The sequence below is a fragment of the Anabrus simplex genome, chromosome 12 (assembly GCF_040414725.1).
Source record: "Anabrus simplex isolate iqAnaSimp1 chromosome 12, ASM4041472v1, whole genome shotgun sequence".
NCBI classification, from domain to species: Eukaryota; Metazoa; Arthropoda; class Insecta; order Orthoptera; family Tettigoniidae; genus Anabrus; species Anabrus simplex.
In genome coordinates, this window is record NC_090276.1 from 73,128,371 (window position 1) to 73,153,811 (window position 25,441).

At 39.0% G+C, this 25,441-nt stretch overlaps 1 protein-coding gene across 1 annotated transcript in view; it reads left to right on the top strand.

Moving 5' to 3' along the window:
- Positions 1-4,899: 4,899 nt before the first annotated feature.
- Positions 4,900-25,441, top strand: part of Hmt4-20 (Histone methyltransferase 4-20) — a 68,247-nt gene continuing 47,705 nt past the window's right edge. Inside the window, exons 1-6 of the mRNA XM_067156070.2 lie at positions 4,900-4,966; positions 6,144-6,203; positions 6,330-6,487; positions 14,110-14,272; positions 14,354-14,466; positions 14,804-14,990. Of these exons, the coding sequence (XP_067012171.2) occupies positions 6,162-6,203; positions 6,330-6,487; positions 14,110-14,272; positions 14,354-14,466; positions 14,804-14,990 (663 nt within the window). The 5' untranslated portion in view covers positions 4,900-4,966; positions 6,144-6,161. The remainder of the gene's footprint in view (positions 4,967-6,143; positions 6,204-6,329; positions 6,488-14,109; positions 14,273-14,353; positions 14,467-14,803; positions 14,991-25,441) is intronic.

A 25,441-nucleotide genomic window follows, 5' to 3' on the forward strand; every position in this document is an offset into this window, starting at 1 on the left:
TCCTGCTGCCTTAATCATATCAGAATTGAATTAGTCTTTTCTACTTGCTTTACTTTTGGTCATTGTTTTCACTGCCCTTTCAAGTTCCAACCATGTTATCAGGTTCTCTTCTTTTTCTCCATGTTATTTCCATTTTCTTATCTCCTTCTTCCTCCAAGCAGTCATCCTCATTATAAAGTTTTCCAAAATATTTTGCCATCAGCTTCTGAAGACCCTTTTCGTCATGTACTATGGATCCATCTTCTCTCTCTAATGTTTTGAATTTTTTCAATTTTTTTTTTTTTCATTTTATTTTTTTGTATAATAGTTTCTGATTTCCTCAGCTATCTTGCTCAATTTTGTTCGTAAACTCTCCCCAACATTTCTCCTTTTCTTCCTTGAATCTCCTCTTGCAGTTTCAATCTTTTGTATTCCACATGCAACCTTTCTATCTTATTCTCATCCCTCTGATATGTTTTTTGCTTTCCCTTATACATTTCTTTCTTCATCTTGCTCCTTTCTTTTATTTCTTTTTGTATTTTGTCTGTCCACCACCGTGTCTCCTTTCCCTTAACGTTTGCTTTTGTTTTCCCACGTACCTCAATTGCTGCTTCCACAAATGTCTGTCTTAAATTGTCCCACTCGTCTTCTCCACTTCATATTTCTGTGTTAGGCAACTTTCTTTATATACATTCTTGGAATGCCATTCTTTTATCCTCCTCTTCCAATTTCCAAATCCTGATCTTTGGTTTCTTCTTCCATACAATTTTAGGGATTTTTACTTGTTTTAATTCTGCAATCAATAATCTATGATCACCTTCCATACTTTCACTGCGGATTATCTGTGTATTCATGACGTATCTTCCCCATTCTTGGTCTGTTATTATAAAATCAATGAGTGTTCCATACTGTCCATCCCAACGATATCAGCTGATCTTATGGCTATTCCTCTTCATAAACAATGTGTTTTTTTTATTTCAGGTTATTTCTGATACAAAAGTTCAACAGTTTCTCTCCATATTCTTTTCTATCGCCATACCTATGTGACCCAGAACATTCTCATATCCCATTCTATCAGTTCCCATATGAGCATTCAGATCTCCTATTATCATGATCCCATCTCCAACAATATGTGCTTCCAATTCATTGAGGAAATCTTTTTTTTCTTCCACATTACATCCTGTCTGTGGAGCATACACCTGTACTGTCTTCAGTAGTTCCTTGTTTACATGTATGTGCATTATTATAATTCTTTCATTCATATACTCAACTTCAGATATTGGTTCAACATTCTGATTCGCTATAAATCCCACTCCATTTCTTTTCTCTTTACTGTTACCCATCCAGTACAAGGTGTAGCCCTTTCTTAGTTTCTTCATTCTTTTCCCTTTTCATTTTACTTCACTTAATCCCAGGATGTCAAGTTTTCATCTCTCCATTAGGTCAATCAATTCATTTTCCTTGCCATTCATTGTTAAAATAGTTATTGTTCCAAATCGGGTTTTGTTCTCTGATCTTACACTTGCACGAACATCAGCATTACCATAATACTGTGCAACTGTAGCCAGAGACTTGTCAGTTCCATTTCCATTTTTAAACTCCCATCTGAGGCTTGTATTATAGTTGAAAGCAAGTACAAATTTACTCATCTGCTGTCTTGCTAAGCCTAACGCATTTGAGGATTTTCTTTTGGGGTTTACTCCTTTAGCCTTTGAAGATTCCTCTTCTCCACAAGGCAGTGGTTTCCTCTTAATTTTCCCCAGAGAGGATGGGTTGCCTCATCCACCATCTTTGCCATTCCAAAGGTCTCCTTCTCTGCCTAAGATTCTGTTAAGGTCTTCATCCGTAACCTTGGGCATGGGTTCCATGTTATAACCCGCAAGACTGGGTCCCTGTCTGAACTTAGCTCTCCTTCACACCGACCTATTGATGTGGAGGATACCCACCTCCGCAACGTGGATGCGCCAGACAAGAATTACTCAAGTGAAGGATAGAGACGGTGACCCTATCACCCTTGAGCTGGGTTAATGGTTGTGTATGATGCCACAACCACCCTATATAACAGATATTTTTACAGGTGCCAGCAGACATTTTCTCGACTGAGAAAACAGCTGAAGAGAATTGAATGAAAACGGGTATGTAAAGTCTGGGACTAAGTCGCTACAATCTAGGGTATAAATATTTTTATTTACACTGAGTGAAATGGTAGTTTACTGTATATTATTAGTGGTCCTATCAATAAATACTACATAACTAACGTTATATAGTATTAAATTTCCGATCATTTATGTCTTATTTTACTGTACCAGCTATGATAACGGAGACATTCATAAATTTGGATTTTTGTTGCTAAGTCCATATCAGCACCAAGTCGTGAGAAAATAGGTAAACAGAATTTAATGAAAATCGGTATGTTAAGTCGGGGAATAAGGAACTACAGTCTAGGCCTACGCTATAAATAACTTTATAAGACGCCCTAATATCACACAGTTGAAACAAAACTAATTGTGAACTTCTATAACATAGAAAGCTCATAAAATTGATCAACATTACATTGATCATTGTTGTGATGTGCTTTGTGTCTTCTGTTGCATTTAATCTCCGACAGATGGGATTACTGCTGCGTACCGAGTATAACAGCCTGCCTGAATATTGGCAGGAAGTAGCTGGGGAGTTAGATCTCTCCCTTCCTTAGCATGCCATTCCTCTGGTTCATAAATTTTCTGATACTAATGGTACATAACACACTCGTTCATCATAGCATTCCAGCTAATCAATCCGTATTCTGAGGGGCTGATTGAAATGAGCAGAGTGCACATTTAATGGAACAATGGCAGACTAGTGTTCACGGTTGTCTGCGGCCTGGTTATTTCAGCACTGGAACTTTGGACTGTTAGATCGGCACTGCAGTACTGTTTGTTAAAAGTGAGAAAATGTGTAGTTTTTCATTTGATCGAGTATTTTATATGATGACATTGCTTTTAATTGCTACATTCCTACTGACATCATTGTAATGACCTATGTTGACTTCAGTTGGGAAAACCACAAAGACAATCCTCCTGAGAATTCCGTAGCGAAGCATGGGTACATCAGCTAGTCCGATATAAAATCAAAGTATCGGGTTAATATTTAAAAATATTAAAAATATTTAACAAAGTACAGCTTTCTGTCTCTCCTGCAGCGTGATTCAAGTTACCTGATGCAGGCACTAGAGCCTTCCAATTGATGTACAATTCCTTTCTTTCACCTCCCTTGTTACAATTTCTTATTGCTATCTGTAATATGAGTAGCAACCACCAATTAATATGAAGATGTTTTTTTCTTTTTATGTCAACAGGGGTTAGAGCCCATGGTGTAAATAATTTCAAGAAGTTAAATACAATGATAAATAATGACACAGCAAAATCAACAGTCAGCACTGAGCCAAACCTAATACGGCGTCTGCTTTCAGCGTTCTGCATATGGACCTCCACCTCATCAATCAAGTCCTCTGAACGTTCAAAACGAAGGTCTATTACCCGATTCCAGAGAGTAAGGTGTAAATGCAAACCAACAACTTCTCGTTCGGTAAAGACGCTGATGAGAAGCAGTGAATTTGGCAGTGATTCTGTCACAGAAAGTGTGACTGAAATACCATCTAGTGTATTTCCACCAAGCATTGCTCCAAATATAGAACTTCTTTTAGAATCATTCACTTCTTCTGATGAAAGAGCTCAAAGACTGAGGGAAGGAACCAAACTCTTGCACATTTATCAAAAAGCAGCTGCAAACTATTCGTTGAGTCAGAATGAACAAGCAATGGAATATCTCTTGAAAGCACGATACAAAGAAGAAAAAGATAATTTTATTTTTTCATTTAAAGTGGAGGATGCAATTCTTTAACGATATCCATGACTATAGATAGAACCAAGTAAGAATTTCATTAGACATGAGTTCCTATATTGTACTATCCTGATGTATCCTGCTTTCTAGATATTCCCATTTAGCAACCGGCTTATTGCAGTCTAAACATGTACTTTTACGTTAGATACAACCGCCGTGTGCTTCAAGGCGGGCGGGTGATATTTGTGTATTTATTTATTAAATAAAATTATATAATTTTAATACTCGACTATGGTACTTCTCATATACAGTAGTACATTCCAGATTCCCTAGCATATTTAGCAATATCAACTTGAACCTTATTTGTCCTTCAAACATAAATTAGAGGGAAGTAATGCTACTATGTTAGGGACACGTTTCCGTTATTTTCGATGCATGTTATTTGAACGGCCCTAACATCTAGGTCATCGGCCCTCTGTTACTATTTTCCCATTAATTGACGTAACAGCAAAATATCTACGCTGCCAGGGAAAAAAGGTAGAAGTCGGACAATAACTTGTACTTTTCACTCACATAGCGTACTTGTACTGTTGGACGGAATGAAATACTGTAAACTTACAAATAGGCCTAAGCTTAGTTTAATTCTGACTTTATATACTACTTAGACCAAAGATCGAAATCCCCTCAAGGACTCACACCGTGGATTTATCTTATTTTGAACATTTTCTGCCTCATACCCGTTTTCCCTGGCAAGCTTCATATTGTCCCTTTAAATTGTTTGGATCCATACATGGGGAGGGTGCAATAAGATGGCCGAGAAGTTGACGTCTGTAACAGGATATAAGACATTTTGACGGTAAGATTTGCATTACATTCTTCCCCAACAGAAGCAGTGCAACGATATAATATGAAAACATCTAATTGACTAGAATGACATACAAATATTCATGAGTTCAAATTAGTTAAGATTGAACTGCAGCTATTGATAATCAAAAAATTGTCCGTATGGAAAGCGATCATCGACAAGACACGTAAACGAGAATATCACGCTTATTCAGGGGCTCTGCGTTTCTAAATTCCTCCGCGCAAGTGTGTGTAGTTCTGCGACAATTAGTGTCTCCTCGAGTTGTAAATAGCATGCGATGTTTAGAATATGTATTTTTAAGTAAGTAACTAGAGTATTTCAGGAAGGAACTATAATTTAGTGCTAATATATCTAAACAATTAACCATATAGATCAGCTGTTGTTTCTTTATTGAGTGATGCGGTCGGCTGCCATGATTGATTTCAAGCGTCTCTGAGGAAGCGGGATACTGTAAAGATTTTCGTATAATGCGTGATAAATATTTCGTGTACGGCTATTTAATGGGAAGCTGATTAAAGATATAACATCATAGTGTAATAATTAGTACTTTATAGGTAAGCAGGAGAGTGTAATTTGGTGATATTGTTTTTAGAAATGACGCATTCGTGTTAGGGCCATGTAGCCATTGAACTCTTTAACGAACTTTTTTATGTGACATTTTTATGCCGTTAGGGTCTTAAGATCAAGGAAATGAAATGATTACCCTGAAAGTAACTCGTTTATTTGATGATTAGTTTCGTTGACAAGTTCACGTTGTTGAATTTAACGTTGTACTCTTTGTGAGGGGGGAGTGTCAAACAGGGGGTGCGGTAATATTGTTGGAATAGTCGTTAGTATCCTCACATTTTTAAAGGTCAATGTGATATTAACGTCTAGTTTGTGCGAATTATTTGCAGTATGATAAAGGAAGGCTGCAATTTGTAATTAGATTATTGAATTATTTCCAGGTCCATTTTTCTCGGAATTGTCAAATGGTCCTTGCTACAAAAGTAGGGTAGAGCATACCAACATTGCAACGCGACACTAGCATTGTGACGTAATTAGATTTCTACCTAACGTAAATATAGAGATGTTTGACGTATTCACCTAGTATTAATGTAAACAAATGTAGATGTACGCGTCGGGAATTTAATATAGGTTGGTTATGGTGTACTGTTACATTAACATACCTGGGGTACAATTTCCTCATGATTTACAGCGTGAACAAAGGCAGCTTTTCCTCAAGATGTTCATGTCAGACATCGAACAAATTGCTTTAATGTTTGAGGAAGGAAGTTGTTATTGGAATATAATTTTAGAAATAAATATCAAATGTTTCTTAGGCTACTTATAACACACGTGATTACTTATGTTCGTATATGCTCATAGTTTGTTAAATGTGACCTAGGAACCATGGTAAATATTTGGTATTTTAAATCTGAATTCTTTATGGACTCAAATATTTGATTTTTAAAATGCATAAGTCTTTGTTACACAGAAATGAAATCTACTTCGAATGTACCTGGAAACTGAAGTAAATGAGAAGAGAAAGCATCAGGTTAGAAGTGTCATAAAGTGATCCTAGTAACTTAATTATAAATGTGTTAGCCTCATATAATCAATTAATAATCTAAATTAAGAATTTAGATTATTTTTTTCATTTATCATACTTATTTTTTAACAGAGGGTCAGAATGGTTGTGGACCAGGCCTCCCGCCCGTTATTTCCAAAGATGCAGCCGACTGGAATGTCGCCTAGGGAGTTGTCTGAAAATGATGACCTTGCGACGTCATTGGTGTTGGATCCATTTCTTGGATTTGTTACCCATAAAATGAACATCAGGTAATGCACAGAGCTTCTGTTTCATTGTAATTCGTGGTGTGATTTGAGAGTTAATAGTACAGTAATGGATAGCCCTTATGAGCTGGAGATTGTAGAATATGTTCACTAATGGAGGTACTTGAGCTGATGAGTGTAAAAAATATTCCTGCACATTGTGAGCTTTTCCTCTTTATTATTATGCATTGTTCATAATGAGCAGTTAAAAATCCAACCTGCCATGACTCGCACAAGATTACAGCACACTACACAAGGCTGCCAACTTGGAACTTGGGTCAAGCCTAGCGACATTTGTTTAGGCGTGTGTACAATAATTTATCACAAATGGTTTAGGTTTTTTTATTGTGACGTAGTTTGTTAATGACTCTGTCTGCGTTGGATTCTGGGAGTAATGTCACATTACATATCAGCCAGTAGCAGCAAAGGTATGCAAAATGTCACAAGATTTATGTTAACGTATAAAACTGAACATTTTCGGGAGAGGGTCGGCAGGTGGTTCCGTGGCCTTGGCAGTCAAAACGTCACTTTCCTAGAAGTCGTGAGACAAGAGTTATATGATTCACCTTTCCAAGTAGCATGATTTGTGCCAGGAAACATTCCATTTTGCCATTTTGGGTTCAAATCTAAGCCAGTTAGTTTCAGGATGGATGACCGGGCGAGTTGGCAGTGCGGTTAGGGTTGCGTGGCTGTGAGCTTGCGTATGGGAGTAAGTAGGTTTGAACCTCACTATTTTCCGTTGTTTCCCATTTTCACACTAGGCAAATGCTGGGGCTATACCTTAATTAAGGTGGGGAAACTTTTACCCAAAACGAGAGCACACCTCTCATAAGCTGATCTTGTAGGCCTGCTGTGGAAAAGTCCGCCTCGTTGGCTGAATGGTCGGCGTACTGGCCTTTGGTTCAAAGGGTCCCAGGTTCGATTCCCGGCTGGGTCGGGGAATTTAACCTTCATTGGTTAATTCCAGTGGCCTGGAGGCTGAGTGTTTGTGCTGTCCCCAACATCCCTGCAACTCACACACCACACATAACACTACCTTCCACCACAATAACACGCAATTACCCACACATGGCAGATGCTGCCTACCCTCATCAGAGGGTCTGCCTTACAAGGGCTGCACTTGGCTAGAAATAGCCACACAAAATTATTATTATACTGTGGAAAATATAGAAAATGTATCGTAATACAGTTCTGAGGGTAGAATGAAAAGGGGTGCAGTATTTTAAAAATTTCCATACCTATTTCTTTCTTGGAAGATATAGCCTACTTCATTTTTACAATCAATGTCATTTTGTAAATTCTTGTACTAACGATTACATTTTGTCGTTAGTAGAATTGGACGTTCATCTTATACATTGCCACAGGAAGTACCGGTAACCTGTTTCTATAAACATCAATTCCCAGTGGGTGAGTTTTATAATCAGTATGAGTAGCACTTTTTTCAATATGTTGAAAAGAGTCAGACCTGTGAGGCAAGGGTTTCTGTAGTTGAAAGTTCCCTAGTGTCATTCCTTTCTCACTCTCTTCTCGCCCATGCAAGTCATAGATCAGTGCTGATTTTTGATAGCTGGCAATTTGTGAACACTTGATGTGGTTGATGATGATAATATTGTAGTAATAATGAAAATTACTGTCAGTGATAAAGGCTCCTTACCTTATGTTCCCTGCGTTGATCAGGCACAAAATGTCGGCGTCTGGATCCCAAGTTCACGGTTAGTCAGATTTTTTGAAGGGTGGAAGAAGCATCCATATGGCATTCCATGTCATACCATGTCCGAAGTCAGCAGCTAAGAGATCTCGGATGACACATGAAGTGTTTACCTGACAGAATTAATTAGGTATTGATCAACCAATAGACATTTGTTTCCCTGTCATCTGGTACTGGTACATTCAGGCAGCTTAAATGGTGTCAAATAAAAATGCCTGCTCATGGTAGTTGAGGCATAGACTATGATTATTATTGAATATGAATATCCACAGCCTGTTTCCAGTCATTTGACTGGGTCAGGAATGGAATGAATGAAGCCCCTATCTAGCGGCGAGGATGGGAATTGTGCCGGCTGCCGAAGCCTGTCGCTCTCCTCTGGGGCAGTGGTCAGTGAGTGATAAATGAAATGATATTGGAGAGTGTTGCTGGAATGAAAGATGACAGGGAAAACCAGAGTACCCGGAGTAGTCCCACCTCCACCTTGTCCATCACAAATCTCACATGGAGTGATTATTATTAACACCTGATAATTACTGTTAGTTACAGGATGGATGACTGGGCGAGTTGGCAGTGCAGTTAGGGGTGCACGGCCGTGAGCTTGCATCTGGAACATAGTGGGTTTGAATCCCACTGTCGACAGCCCTGAAATGGTCTTCCATTGTTTCCCATTTTCACACCAGGCAAATGCTGGGGCTGTACCTTAACTAAGGCCACGGCCGCTTCCTTCCCATTCCTAGCCCGTTTCCTATCCTATCGTCGCCATAAGACCTATCTGTGTTGATGCGACATAAAATAAAGAAGAGAGTTACAGGGTGGATTCTGGTCTACCAAAAACTACTGTACATGAGGTCAAGTTAGGGATGGCAAGGTTGTGCTGCATCCTTTATATCACTGTTAGTGGCTGGTTATGTTCCGGTACACCTTGAAGCACTCTTACGTCATAATTACTGGCAAAAGTTAATTTGAGTGCCCAATTAATTCCTGCTATTGACTAACATTATCTGAAGATTCTATACATATTCTTGCTTTTAAGTACTGGAAAGGCACACATAGAATGATAGTATCTTGTGTAGAATCACACATTAAAATAAATGCAGGAACGGGTCATTCTGAAAAGAGGAAACAACAGAAAGAAGAGAGAAAAAATATGAAAGAATAAGGATTTTCATTAGATTGCAGTCTTCACGTGGATAGGCTCGTCTGATCGACAATCCCAGTTATTCTTCCGGTTTTCTTCTCAGACACTGATGAACTTATTTCTGTTTCCTGGCTGAAAAGATGTACAGATTGTCTTTGCCCCAGTCTTATTTATGTTGCTTCCTCTTACCACACTAATCAGTCATATTGTTTATTGTAATATGTGTTCCTATTTTACTATAATTGATTGCTTTCCAGGTATTCTGTACCTGACCAGGCCCTGTAGTTTTAGGTTAGGGAGCCTACCTCTAACCAGTAGATCCTGGGGTTGATTCCTAACCAGGTCAGTGACTTTTACCTGAATCTGGGGGCTGGTTTGAGGTCCACTCAGTCTCTCTCTCTCTCTCTCTCTCTCTCTCTCTCTCTCTCCAGTCGTTTCACTCATGACTGAGTATTGTGACCCAAGGACTTTGTTGTTTAAGCTGATACCATTCTGTATGTACTGGCGTTTTCCGGACAGTAACTCTCCATGGTAAGTCCATGATCTCTCTTACTTGATCACAATTGAGGAGATATCTCTTACGGTGAGATAGCAGCCCCAGCCTAGAAAGCCAAGAATAATGGCCGAAAGGATTCGTTGCATTGACTGTTTACCTTTGGGCTGAACAGGGGTCGCTTAGTAGGCCAAGACCCATCAGGTCTGTATTGCCCATAGGTAACACAGTTCTAAATATAAAGCCCTTCGGATAACCGTTTCTGCTAGATACCTCGCTGACCTATTTGGGATGGAATTCTGCATGTAATAGCAGCGAGTGTTCAGCTTCATCTTGCCTGGCAGTCTAATATTTTTGCTGGGAGAATGGTCAGATGTTAGCTAACTGTGGTCTGTCTCTTTTTAAAGTTTCATTTGGCTGTTATTAACCCAGTGCTTCTTAGACTATGAGCAAGGGGAATGTGATACATCTATGTTAGATTATGAAAGAAGACCAGGAAAAATTAAACTATGCAAAAGGAGAAAGATGAAGTAATACTTGTCTACTAAATAAAACTGAGTACAGAGTTGGCCCGATTTCCATTGTGCTACAGCCTTGATGGACCTTGGCCTACCAAGCGACTGCTACTCAGCACAAAGGCCTGTGGATTATGTGGGTCACCGCAACAAATCCTCTTAGCCATTATGTTTGGCTTCGGCTTCCTGGAGCTCGTGGGAGCTCGTCATTAGTTCTCATGTAGACTGAGTAGACCTCTAACCAGCCCTCAGATCCAGGTAAAAATCCTTGACATGGCTTGGAATCGAACGTGGGGCAGGGAAGCCTTGTTGACCAAACCAACACCATGTTGGGGTTACCAGCTATACCAGTCGCAGAGTTCTACAGGTGTGATTGACGTGTTGTATAATTTTTCTTCCCTCAGATAGCCAAGCAGTGGTAAAGTTAAATGCTGTCCATACCATTGCAGGTTTTTGATACAAAAATAATTACATTTTACTATTGTTTTCTTATCATTTATACTGGAATGGTTCCCAACCAACATTATTGGACATATTTAGTCTGGAGTCTTGTGTATTGGTGCAGCATTGTGGTGTTGTGTGTTAATGATTATCCATTATCTATAGATATACCATGTCTTATGTGTTACAGTTATTTATTTTGAGTGTGTACATGTAAAAAAAAATTTAAATTAGTGTTTTTATCTTTTATCTGGCTTTCTTCTTATCCAACACTTCCCTACATCAAAATTGAAGATCCGTCTAGATGGCCTGCTGTTCTGATGAAGCTGGGAAGCAGAAATGAGCTAGTCGAGAGTTGAGAAGAAATCAATGTAGAACAACTGCGCTTGATTAGGAGAGAGCCAATAAGTTTGAAGATGTAGAGACTGTTCTTGCCCTTTGTGTTTTCATAATTGTCCTTTTCACCTCTTTCTGTCACACTGATGTCATATTTAGCCTGGAGGTCCCCCCTCCTCCATTTTGTGTTCCTTTCCATATTACTGTCTATATAGCCTATTACCAAATAATGGAGTTAGTCAATCTTACAAGGAATGTGCTTACAGTTTATTTTCATTTTGTTTTTTTCCTCACTGTATTATTTGCTTCTCTCTCTCTCTCCTCATTCCGACTTCTTTTTTTCTGCTGGTTTAACGTTGCGTCAACACATTGAAGGTTTTCGGCAATGCAAGAATCGGAAAGGGCTAGTATTGGGAAGCTAACAGCTGTGGCCTTAATTAATCTTCCAGTTCTGTCCCCGCTTCTAATTTTGTAAATACATAGCTTTAGCCTATAGCATGCATTACAAAATGTAGATGTTAGTTACTGTGAGGGTCTTTTGAAAGAACTGTGGGGCATATAAGTCGGAGTGACCGTGCGGTTATAGTCGAGCAGCTGTGAGCTTGCATTTGAGAGATGGTGGGCTCGAATCCCACTGTTAGCAGCCCTGAAGATGGTTTTCCGTGGTTTCCCATTTTCACGCCAGGCAAATGCTAGGGCTGTAGGCTACCTTAATTAAGGCCACAGCCGCTTCCTCCTCACTCCTAGCCCTTTCTTATCCCATCGTCGCCATAAGACTTATCTGTGTCAGTGCGGCGTAAAGCAAAAAAAAAAAAAGGATCTCCTCTCATCTACTTAAGGTATCACTTCACATAATTTTGATCAACACAATTTTCAGGTTCCTAAAAATGTGAACAAACCAAGAAAGTGTTCATCAACCTGTGAGAAACGGGGCTAATAATGGTCAGCCTGTCAATACAATTGGTATATACAGCTTACTAATTCATACCACCATTATACATGTTTCGAGAAAATAGATATGTTCTCTTATTCAGTGATATGTGAAAATCCCTAAGGAGATACTTAAATGTAAAACACACAAAACCTTAAAATAAATCTGACTCATTAAAATATCTATATTTAAAAAAACACATTAAAATCTCGACAGTTCTGTTTCTTGTCATTGCCGAAAACATATCTTCATTTTCTTTCTTGAGAAAATTTGTTCAGCATTAAAACCCTTCCACTTGTGCAAATAGAGTACCATTCACTAAGTGCAGCATTCCAGTTTTTTAGCTATGTTGAATGCTATTGTCTGAAACGTTTGTTGAAGCATCCAAAAATTCAAAACTTGTTATCTAAAAACAAGTACAAAATGCCTATAATTGTATTCGACACACGGATCCCTTCTTCTTATCTAATAGGAACCGAAAATGGTCAAGTTTGTTAATACTAATAAAGTGTAACCAATCCATGGACTAATCGGGAATCAAGCTGAGGGCTTGTGGGTAAGAAGCAGGCTCATTACCCCTACACCTGGGATTCATAGTAGTAATATGTAGAGAGACTAATTTAGCCAGATGATCACTGAACATGCTAATGTAGTCTTGTGCAAGTAAAATTTTGAGGGTAGCGAGTTTCTCCACTATTAATGCAACTGCCTCATTAAGATTCATATTGATCTTAGGTGGAAAATAAAAACTATTCTATCCGTAAAGAACTTTTATTCCTTAATAGAACATAAACTTCTAAGTTTCATGTATTCAGTATGTTCGTATAGTCATTATATAAAAAACTATATGTTTCTGGCTCATTTTGGTCCAACTTCACCTACAAAAAAATACCATTTTTTAATGAGTATTTTCAAAATTTTGCCATGAAAATTGGCATATGATATTTTGTACATACTGAAAAGTATTACAATAATTAAAAAGATGCATGGATAAATGTGAATCATTAAAAGTCTTTAAAATATCCTTTCGTGGCTTGTTGAAATGTTTGAGTGTGACACTACTTATTGAAATGTCAGTGTGGATAGAAATGGGTATAGGAAGGTATCATATGGGGTCATTTCAATTATCAGGGTTTCGCTGTACAGTACTTCTGCAACACCTGTCTCTCATCCTTAGCATCCAAATTTCCTGGTTCTTTTACAACCACACTAGTTTTGTGAGTGTTTTGTTTTCACACCTTTGCAAATCTTTGCTTCCTTAACCCTTCCCCCCCCCCCTCCTTTCCTTGGAGGGACAGAACTGTTCCTTCCTGACCTTAGTGTGGTGTTAATGCCCCTTGAACTCAATCATCGATTAATCAGCAATAATGAATAATGGAAGTTTGTAGGATCACCTGGTCCTGGCAGCTTTCCTGTATTATTTACATAATTATTTATAGTATTCATCGGCAATAATATTTTATATGCATTAATAATAATAATAATAATCGTATGGCCTCAGCTACCGTGTGCAGACATTTCAATTTGACACCATCTGGCTGGCTGCTCCTCAATTTCGACTTTCTGCTTTACTCTAGGCCTACTAGATGGCAGATGTAACTTTCCCTGTTACTGAATGGCAAGACTTCTTAAAATACAGTACCAACAGAGGTTTATAATCCTTTAATGCATAGACTTGAAGGCGGGTGGTGGGACTGAACGCTAGATAATTTTGTTTTCAAACATAATACGTGATCTAATGGCTCTTTCAATTGTTTGATTATGTGGCTCAGTTATCAGTCAGATTTTAAAATAATTTAAATATTTCTGAAACTATCTGCCTTGCATGCTATATATGCATCATTGAAAAATTATTCATAGTTGCAATAACATGGCAAAGTGGTTCTATGCTGCTCTGGTGAAATTATAGAAATTATTTGTTAGAATCAAATCTGTTGTATATGAAGCTCGTTTGGGTGTATGTACTTCACTGTATCTAGAGAGATTTCTAAAAATTTGTTAATTCTTTTTAAAGGAGGAGTTAATTACATGTGCATTATAACTGTTGCTTTGTTTTTGTGTTACAGATATAGACCATTAAAGGCCAATAAGGACGAATTAAAATCAATAATTCAAGAGTTCATTCGAACTCAAGACTATGAAAAGGCCTACAGTCGGTTGACTTCTGGCGAATGGATGCCTCGTCTGCCAAATAAGTCAAAACAACAGCAACAACGGTTGGAGGAGCATGTAGGTTCCATGTCTCAACTTTCATGGAATTAATTTTTGGAATCACTTATATGATGGTTATGAGGCTATATATTTTTCCAGATCTATCGTTATCTGCGAGTTTTTGATCGGGACTCGGGCTTTATCATCGAACCCTGCTATAGGTATTCGCTTGAAGGCCAGAAAGGAGCAAAAATATCTGCGACCAAGAAATGGTTAGTATGGTTTTCCTTATATCCCCTTGCTAGTACAGAAAGAATGTTTACTTTTGCACTTCTGGGAAGAGTTATTCTTTTCCTTTCATTGAACCATCTGTTTTTTAACTGTGTATACATCAGGATATGTATGGTTGACCCAAAACAGGAAAACATGTTTAGGTAACCTTGTTTACTTGAGCTTATAGTCGTGAACATGAATGAGTCGGTAAATAGGTCACAGGCTAATGAAACTGAAAATAATAGTTATAGGAATTGAACTTGTCAACTTTGTACAGCTGCTGCTTGTACTACACAGCATCTGTATAGCATTGTTTAAAATTTATTTTATTTTCAGGTATAAGAACGAGAAGATCTCTTGCTTGGTTGGCTGCATTGCAGAGCTGACGGAATTGGAAGAGAAATTGCTCTTGCATTCTGGAAAGAATGATTTCTCGGTGATGTTCAGTTGTCGCAAGAACTGTGCTCAATTGTGGCTTGGTCCTGCTGCCTTCATCAACCATGACTGCCGGCCTAACTGCAAGGTGAGGCTGGTTACATCAATCCACGCCAGTGTTCTCAGTGGTATAATCAGCGAGTGATCTAATGCAAAGTCCTGTCCTTGGGATTAATTTGTGTGCAGTGTGTGGATGTGGAAGTGTTTTTCACGTTGCTCAGTATAGCAACTTGAAAAATAGTGCTTCGTAGATAGCCAGAAACTCCCATTTAGGGATAGTGCATTATTAATTGGAGGATCTGGCTTTGGTTGAGTTCTGGTTTGTGAATCGTTGTGGTGGTGTGTTAAATCTTGGTGGTACAGAAGTATGGATCAAGAAATAGTGTAGATAATTATTAGTTTATCATTCCTGTGCTTGAGCTTCATCTCGGTAAGTCAAAGAAAGTCAGTTCTTTTTTTGTTGTTGTTGTTTTGTATTGGAAGATGTTGGAAAAACATTTTCTTACTTTACAAAACCTTGTATTAAAAGGGTCTATTTGATCTGCTTATCTTGTCAGGCCACAGTGGGTCATGACAGTGATTTCTCAGCTCATGATAAAACTGTACAATATGCACCTCAGCATAAATTAAATTATTTTGAAAGGTAAATCATGCATATCTTACCTTATATTATTCATAGGAGTATGATTTATTTATTGCCAAGGCTACGGACCCATCAGTCTGCCCCCAGAAATATATTTGCTTTGGAAGAAAGAAGGTAGAACTGCTGAGTCAGCAAAGAGGATGCATCTGGATGTGCTAGGAGTAAGTGATATTCGGGAAAGGGGAGATAACGAGGAAGAGATAGGAGATTATAAAGTGTACTTGACGGGTGTTAGAAAGGGAAGGTCAGAGTCTGGGGTAGGGCTCTTTATCAGGAATACCATTGCACGCAACATAGTTTCTCTTAGGCCGTAAATGAGCGAATGATGTGGGTAGATTTGTCAGTTGGAGGAATTAGGACAAGAATTGTGTCTGTGTATTCACCATGTGAATGTGCAGATGAGGATGAAGTTGACAAGTTTTATGAAGCATTGAGTGACATTGTGGTCAGGTCAACAGCAAGGATAGAATAGTGCTAATGGGTGATTTCAATGTGAGAGCTGGGAATAGAACTGAAGGATACGAAAGGCTATTCACCGCTACACATGGGAGGCTAGGGGTATCAGATCCGTAATAGACTATAGGCCTATCTTAACAGACTTTGAATTCAGGAAATCTGTTAGGAATGTAAGAGTTTTTCGCGGATTTTTCGATTATACAGACCACTATCTGATCTGTAGTGAACTAAGTATCTCTAGGCCTAGGGTAGAGAAAGTGAAATCTGTCTGCAAACGAATAAGGGTAGAAAATCTCCAGGACAAGGAAATTAGAAGTACATGGATATGATTAGTGAGAAGTTTCGAACAGTAGACAGTAAGCAATTTCAGCATATAGAAAGTGAATGGGTGGCATACAGGGATGCTGTAGTAGAAACAGCGAGGGAATGCCTAGGAACAACTGTGTGTAAAGATGGGAAAAGGCGAACATCTTGGTGGAATGATGAAGTGAGAGCAGCCTGTAAACGTAAAAAGAAGGCTTATCAGAAATGGCTCCAAACAAGGGCCGAGGCAGATAGGGATTTGTACGTAGATGAAAGAAACAGAGCGAAACAAATAGTTGTTGAATCCAAAAAGAAGTCATGGGAAGATTTTGGTAATAACCTGGAAAAGCTAGGTCAAGCAGCAGGGAAACCTTTCTGGACAGTAATATAGAATCTTAGGAAGGGAGAGAGAAAGGATATGAACAGTGTTTTGAGTAATTCAGGTGAACTCATAATAGATCCCAGGGAATCACTGGAGAGGTGGAGGGAATATTTTGAACATCTTCTCAATGTAAAAGGAAATCATCCTGGTGGTGTTGCGAACAGCCAAGCTCATGGGGAGGAGGAAAATGATGTTGGTGAAATTATCAATCAATCAATCAATACTGATCTGCATTTAGGGCAGTCGCCCAGGTGGCAGATTCCCTATCTGTTGCTTTCCTAGCCTTTTCCGAAATGATTTCAAAGAAATTGGAAATTTATTGAACATCTCCCTAGGTAAGTTATTCCAATCCCTAACTCCCCTTCCTATAAATGAATATTTGCCCCAGTTTGTCCTCTTGAATTCCAACTTTAGCTTCATATTGTGATCTTTCCTACTTTTATAGACGCCATTCAAACTTATTCGTCTACTAATGTCATTCCACGCCATCTCTCCGCTGACAGCTCGGAACATACCACTTAGTCGAGCAGCTCTTCTTCTTTCTCTCAATTCTTCCCAACCCAAACATTGCAACATTTTTGTCGGAAATCACCCAGAACAAATTGAGCTGCTTTCCTTTGGATTTTTTCCAGTTCTTGAATCGGGTAATCCTGGTGAGGGTCCCATGCACTGGAACCATACTCTAGTTGGGGTCTTACCAGAGACTTATATACATGGAAAGAATGGTAAATAAACTCCATTGTCATAAGGCAGCAGGAATAGATGAAATTAGACCTGAAATGGTGAAGTATAGTGGGAAGGCAGGGATGAAATGGCTTCATAGAGTAGCAAAATTAGCATGGAGTGTTGGTAAGGTACCTTCAGATTGGATAAAAGCAGTAATTGCACCTATCTATAAGCAAGGGAACAGTAAGGATTGCAACAACTATCGAGGTATCTCATTGATTAGTATACCAGGCAAAGTATTCACTGGCATCTTGGAAGGGAGGGTGCGATCAATTGTTGAGAGGAAGTTAGATGAAATCACGTGTGGGTTCAGACCACTGAGAGGCTGTCAGGATTAGATTTTCAGCATGCGCCAGGTAATTGAAAAATGCTATGAGAGGAATTGGCAGTTGTGTTTATGTTTTGTACATCTAGAGAAAGCATATGACAGAGTACCGAGGGAAAAGATGTTCACTATACTGGCGGACTACGGAATTAAAGGTAGATTATTAAAATCAATCGAAGGCATTTATGTTGACAATTGAGCTTCAGTGAGAATTGATGGTAGAATGAGTTCTTGGTTCAGGGTACTTACAGAGGTTAGACAAGGCTGTAATCTTTCACCTTTGCTGTCCGTTAGGTGGAAATATAGTAAGCAGTTTGGCCTATGCTGACGACTTGGTCTTAATGGCAGATTGTGCCGAAAGCCTGCAGTCTAATATCTTGGAACTTGAAAATGGGTGCAATGAGTATGGTATGAAAATTAGCCTCTCGAAGACTAAATTGATGTCAGTAGGTAAGAAATTCAGTTGTCGGATGATACAAAACTAGAACAGGTGGATAATTTCAAGTATTTAGGTTGTGTGTTCTCCCAGGATGGTAATATAGTGAGTGAGATTGAATCAAGGTGTAGTTAAGCTAATGCAGTGAGCTCGCAGTTGCGATCAACAGTATTCTGTAAGAAGGAAGTCAGCTCCCAGACGAAACTATCTTTACATCGGTCTGTTTTCAGACCAACTTTGCTTTACGGGAGCAAAAGCTGGGTTGACTCAGGATATCTTATTCATAAGTTAGAAGTAACAGACATGAAAGTAGCAAGAATGATTGCTGGTACAAACAGGTGGGAACAATGGCAGGAGGGTATTCGGAATGAGGAGATAAAGGCTAATTTAGGAATGAACTTGATGGATGAAGCTGTACACATAAACCGGCTTCGGTGGTGGGGTCATGTGAGGCGAATGGAGGAGAATAGTTTACCTAGGAGAATAATTGACTCTGCTATGGAGGGTAAGAGAAGTAGAGGGAGACCAAGATGACGATGGTTAGACTCGGTTTCTAACGATTTAAAGATCAGAGGTATAGAACTAAATGGGGCCACAACACTAGTTGCAAATCGAGAATTGTGGCGACGTTTAGTAAATTCACAGAGGCTTGCTGACTGAACGCTGAAAGGCATAACAGTCTATAATGATTATGTATGTATGTATGTATGTATGTATGGTAAGAAAATATAGGCTTGGAAATTGGGCATAACCGTACTGTGCGCACTCCACTCACTCCGCTTGCTTTACACGGAAAGGCGGCGGCCGGTGATGCTCTTTTATTTTTAGTTCACGGGATTGCCGATAGGAGCGTCCTTTACGATCTGCCAGTGATCTAGGAACTTTTGCCAACTGTTAAAGGAATGTCGAACCGACTGTTGTTGCAAAATTTGTTATAGGTTACAACCACTAAATTACTTTTTTCTTGCCGTGCGGGCAGTATGCGCCGCGGCGATAGTTAAGAGCCTGTCGGAAGGAGTGTGGCCCCCACAGGGGGCCACTGTTCTCATGACAGCTTGGCGTAGATTTGCAGTGAGAAGTCACGGCTATTAAATTACTTTTTTTCTTACCATGCGGGCAGCATGCGCTGCAGCGGTAGTTAAGAGCCTCTCGAAGGGAGTAGGGGGCCACTGTTCTCATGGCAGAGGTTGGCCTGGATTTGGAAAGATAGGTTACAGCTACTAAATTACATATTTTTCGTGGCGTGTTTCTTGCTGTGTTTTTATTCTGCGCGGGTTGGTAACAGAACCAGCAGGTTAGGAATTACGGGAATGACGTAATGTTGGCCAATAACTGTGCTCTTAGCTGGCCGGCTAATGCTCGATGGTGCGTGAAAACTTTGGCTATGTTAGGCTATAAAAGTAAACATACCTTTTTGGGTGAGCTGGGTAGGTCCCTGGCATTGGCAATGAACACATCTCTCTTCTAAAAGGATTTTAAGGTACAGTTCATATATATTTCTTAGTGAAGTTGTCATATATGCTGGAGTGCCTACACTAGGGTGCTACTATAATGGGCAGTGACTTTTTCACCCACGTCATCAGTCATGGCTATTTGCTGAAATTTATAATAGAATGGGGCTGCACCCAGAATTCATTACAGGCAGGTGTGATTATCAACTGCGACAGATGAAGTACCGTATAATCCTGAATACCACCCGCACTTTCTTTTTTACAGAAATATTGCGGAAAAAGTTCAGTAAGACTTACCATTTTCCAGTGCACGCATCTAGGCACGGAATTTCTACCCATTGAACTCTTTATTTCTCATTCTGGTGTTTTAGTGTTTTTGTTACTTGTAAAGTGTTCTAAATTAGCAATTTTGTGAGACATTTGCAGAAATCAAGAAATTGGTAGGAAAACATGCGATTTATTTATTTCCAAATTTTGACGTTTGAAATTCAGGTGTGCGGGTCTTATTCGGTGGCAGTTGGTATTCAGGAAGATACGGTATTTAATGCAGTCAGTGGCCACATATAAGATAGAGAACTCTTTATTATTATTATTATTATTATTATTATTATTATTATTATTATTATCATCATCATCGCTGTGTGTGGTGCTGAACTTTGTTAGGGAAATATGTCTTTCTTTACATCATGTGATCTTCCACACACAGTTTGCAAACTCAGATGATCTTGGTTGGTGAAGTCTTGTATTACCACATATCAGATGGTGCAAACCGTGCACCACAAATCTGGCCATTACATGGCATGGTGCATAATTTGCTTGCATCCAGTCCTAAAAAAAGTGCCTTATTGTTAGGTATTCCCAGATGTTTTGTAGGACATGTCGTGACAGGCAATATCTTTATGTGGAATAGTTTTATGGCTGTTCCAAGTGATAATCTGCTGAGATGCTTTTATACCGTTCATTGCTTTTATTGCTGCACTGACCTTTAATGTGCAAGGTGTATGTATAGCTAGGTGTCTGAAACGTTGCGCCAAGATATTTGAAGTCTATCACTGTATGTATTGGTCCGGTCATCATCATCATCATCATCGGTTTGCCCTTCCAGTGAGCCGGGTAAGGTGTTTGAAAACGAGCGTCTTCCAAAGTTGCCTCTTCAAAAACATTTTGTTGTCCAAGACAGATTCCCACTTCCATCCTCTTTGCTCCACATCTTCCCTCAGTTGGTCCATCCATCTTCTTCTTGGTCTTCCAGCCGGTCTTCTACCTGTTATTCTCTTTTCCAAATAAGCACATGGTAACCTTGTTCTATTCATTCGTTTAACATGCCCAAACCATTTAAGCTTAGATAACCTAAGTCTTTCCTCCGTCGATTCATTTAGACCTAGGTTAGATCGGATCGCATCATTTTTCACATGATCAAGTCAGGTCTTTTGGAGGGCAGTTCTAAGAAATTTCATTTCACAGGCTTGAATCCTACTACAATCCTTTGATGTTAGTGTGCAGGTTTCCAGATAATATCGATCCGGTCTTACGATGAAATGCACCTCGTATTCCTCCTCTTGTAAAGGTCAGTGACATGGTATTTTCTTCTTTAATATACATTTCAGTTATTCTTTCTGCCCATTCTTCCAGTCGATTGAAGGTTGCCTGTAGTTCATTTTGTGACATGGAAGCTTTTACCACATCGTTAGTGTAGGTGTGCATTTTAACCTCCTCAGAGGTTATTGACCGAATCACATCTGCTGTAGTTATTGTGGAAGACTTAAAGGGTCACCTAGTAGGACTCCGATAGTTTGTTTCAGAGGTTTCGATTCGGAAAAGTCATCATTGATTTCTATATGGGCCTAGTAGTTGTAAATCAAAATGTACCGGTACCTAATTACTTTAACCCACACGTGTTAGAGCTTGCCCATTGTAAGCTGGATATACTTGTCCATGAGGGCGCAAGTCACTTCCCCTCACTCGGCTTGTACTTCCCCACGTTGTTGACTCAGGGCTGTGCTAGGCTCTAGTTACCTGCTTCAGTCTACAAGTAATGGTTGAAACATTCATCTGCATAGGCTGTGACATATGGATTGACACAATAATTTGTTAGTTTGTATTTGTGTACTGTATCAACAGAGTTGCTTGAAGAAATGCTACTCTTATCATAGCCTACTTTACTTTGTTTAACCCATTCAGATGCAATTTAATTTACATTGATAACTATCACTAAACTTGTAACAAATTATCTCAACAATGTACAGAACTACACACAACAATAGTTCAACACAGTGTGGTAGAGCTTAAAGCAGTCATCAATATGCAATGCCACCTTGCACTTATCGCATTCATAGCGGGATTTTTCGGCCACTGTCATAGCAAGCCGTGCACCTTCTGGATTGGCTGTTCTTGTTTGTAGTGGGTTTTATCTTCACAGAAAAGTGACTCCAATGTTTCGTTTGCAATCTTAAGGGTGTGCTTGCAGCACTTGGCCAACCCACTGCTGAATATAATTCACCATCACTTAGTTCAGAAAAAGTGTCACTGTAGTCACTGTCTAAAAAACGTATGGGTACGTCGCGCATTCCTATCTACGAAATATCACTGTAAAATTTGTCACAAATGGAACAGAATAATAATTGCTTTTACACAGATGAAGTCTAAAATCTGCAGTAAATTAAGAAATATTGTAATTTTTGGAGAATATTATGTATACCTACTTTACTACTGTACAAGTACTTTTGGTGCTACGCTCACAGTAACACACGTATATGTCTTTTGTTTGTCTTACGTTTTCAACAATTTCGTGTGGGATGTCTGTGTTCACTGAAGTTCTTTGCTTGCGTTTCATTGCTTCAGTTGTCGATTCACGGTAGTGCTGTAAAGGAAGAAGAAATGACATAATTTTCTGAATTGTATCGTGATATGCAAGATTGAATAGGCGACAAAAAGCTATGGCCAATGTACATAAGAATGTGTGGACTAGTGAACTGAAATATAGAGACAGATTACCAATCACAGTGTTGTTTTTTTTTTTTTTTCCACATAAATAATCATTCCTCTTTTGAATGTTATAAATGCCGAAAATCTATTTCTGCTTAACTGCTCTTCCAACATTATATTTCCTTTTGGTAATGACGCTTTCATCCAACTGAACAATAGTGCCTACACCACCGAACTGAAAGTTATCTTTATCATTTATCAATTTCCACGAACAAATGTCGCGGAAATATCTGTATTGCTGCACTACACAGTCCCTCCTCATGTTCAGGATATTAGCACTCGCTAAGACGCGAGTTTTAGACGCCCATAACCACATTGATATGAATATAGTTTTCACGTCTAATTTAGAATTGCTAAAAAATGTGCCTTTCCCGAGGCTTCTTAAATTCTGGCACCTTTTGCACCTAAAAATAAATCCCAGTAATCCACCGCTCTCTTTCCTCACCAAAGTGCAGTTGCCTCTACACTTCCTGCTCACACATCTGCCTTTCTTCGGCAATAGCTTAAGGTCTTGTCATTTCACTATAACATGGTCATTTGCTTCATTGAAAAACGAAATAACGTCGTGAATGCTGTTCACCTCCATTTTGCTGTTCGAACTGGCCGCTCTAGTCATGATGGACAAAGATAATGAGAATCCATAGACATAGCACTCCCATTCCTCGGTGCCAGCCCTGGACCTCAAGAAATTAACAAAAGACGGCACCAGCAGTGGAATTCGACATAAAGGAGTTCTATCTACAGGCCTTAAGTATGTATTCATATTTCTGTAATAACGACGGTATTTCTTAATTTGCCGCAGATTTTTCACTTCATCTGTGTAAAAGCAATTATTATGTTCCATTTGTGACAAATTTTACAGTGATATTTTGCAGATAAGAATGCGCGATGTAACCAAACGTATTATTTTATCATGTTCAATATCGTATGAGTTAACCGTGATGTTCTATTTACGTTCTCGCGCCAAGTGATATGACAAACATTCATAATTTATCTCTAAGGTACATTGTGAAAATTATTGAATGACAATACGTATCCACGGCAACCAGGAAGAACAACTTCTGCAGCATGACGAATATTTGTCATTGTATAAATGCGTACTGTAGACCCATGACAGAAATTTTTGTTATTGCATGGGAATGGGGTAAGTTTATAAAAGCATGACGTATTACTACAGAAGTTGAACATGTTAAGGCCCTAATATATAAACACCTTTTATTTAGTACTTCGTTGCTTATGGCAACCTTTAAAGTAATTATTTATTTTCCTTGTACACGATGATTACAAAGCACGTTATTTGGCAAGTTTTATACAAAAGCAATGCTGAACCCATTTAATTATGTACATCCTTATATGTAAGGATATTTACTGTACATGTATTGTACGGACTACCGTATGTGGCTTGTGTAGAAAAGGGTACTGGACTCGCACATTGTCTCCTGCACTTTACATAGTAGGGTGTGCTCAACCTTCAAACAGGCTTCTTCTACCATCTGTTGGCTAAACATATAATTTCTTGGAACCAGTGAATTCTCTACACTTCCTAGATTCAAGTGATCTGCACAGAATGCTAAAATAAAGTGTTTTAAAAAAAAAAAATGTTTTCTTAGATAAAACACACAGTTCACTGAATGTAAACACAATGCAGCTATAGTTCGTGCACCTTTTAGTAATACATGGACACCCTACTGCTGAATCGGTCGACCTCGGTTATCGTCGAGATTCGTATTGGTAACCTTTGAAACACAAACTGTGAATTGCTTATGCATCGCTGTGCGACATCTGGCGTACATTTTACATACTAGCACTGTTGTTGTTTACACAGCAAAGCCAAACTATAGAATTCATGCTAGGAACAAGATTCGCATCGAGAAATGTTATATAATGTGTGTGTAACACAGTTGTTGGCTTAAGATAATAAAGGTTTAGAAAATTCATATCGATTGATCATATTATCGATTAAGTTCAGATTTCATTTCCATTCGGTTGGCAGTATTACCAGAACCAGGAGAGCTCCCTCCTTACTCCTCACCCCTGTACAAAAATCAATCACTAAAAAGTGTGCGAATTATACGTGGCTGTATATAACCAGTTGAGCTAAGAGGATATTTCTTACGAATTAAGTACAAGAACAAGTTACTGTATGTAATCGGGAAATAGAAGAATGTGGAATGCAAATAAGTGTGGAGAAGACAATGACAGTAGTGATGAATGTAATAGAGAAGGAAGAGGGAATATTGAAGTAAATGGGAGACAGAAGTTGTGAGAAGCTTCAAATGTTTGGGGAGTGTAATTTCAGAAGATGGGAAAATAAATGAAGAAATTGGGAAGAGAATCAAACAAGCTGAGCAGCTTTACTTAAAGTGTGAGAGGTATAATGTGGACCTGGGACATCCCAGAGAAATGCAAGAAAATTCTATACTCATTGTATTATACACCAATTTTGACATACGCAGCAGACACATGGACAAAAACAAAACATGGTGACGCTGGCCGTCTGAGCCCAACTTGACAGGTTCGATCCTAGCTCAGTCCGATGGTATTTGAAGGTGCTCAGATACATGAACCTCGTGTCTGTAGATTTACTGGCTTGTAAAAGAACTCCCTCGGGACAAAATTCCGGCACATCATCATAATCGTAGAACCCCTCAAGTGTACTGGGTAGGGTGGTGTTGAACAAGACTTCGCCATCGTTGTCTGTCCAGAAATGCCTTCTTTCTCACCACTGACTCCCAGTTCCCTCCTCTTCCCTCCACACCATCTCTCAGTTGGTGTAGCCATATCTTCTTAGGTCTTCCCACTGGCATTCCTTCAACCGTTGTTTTTAGATAT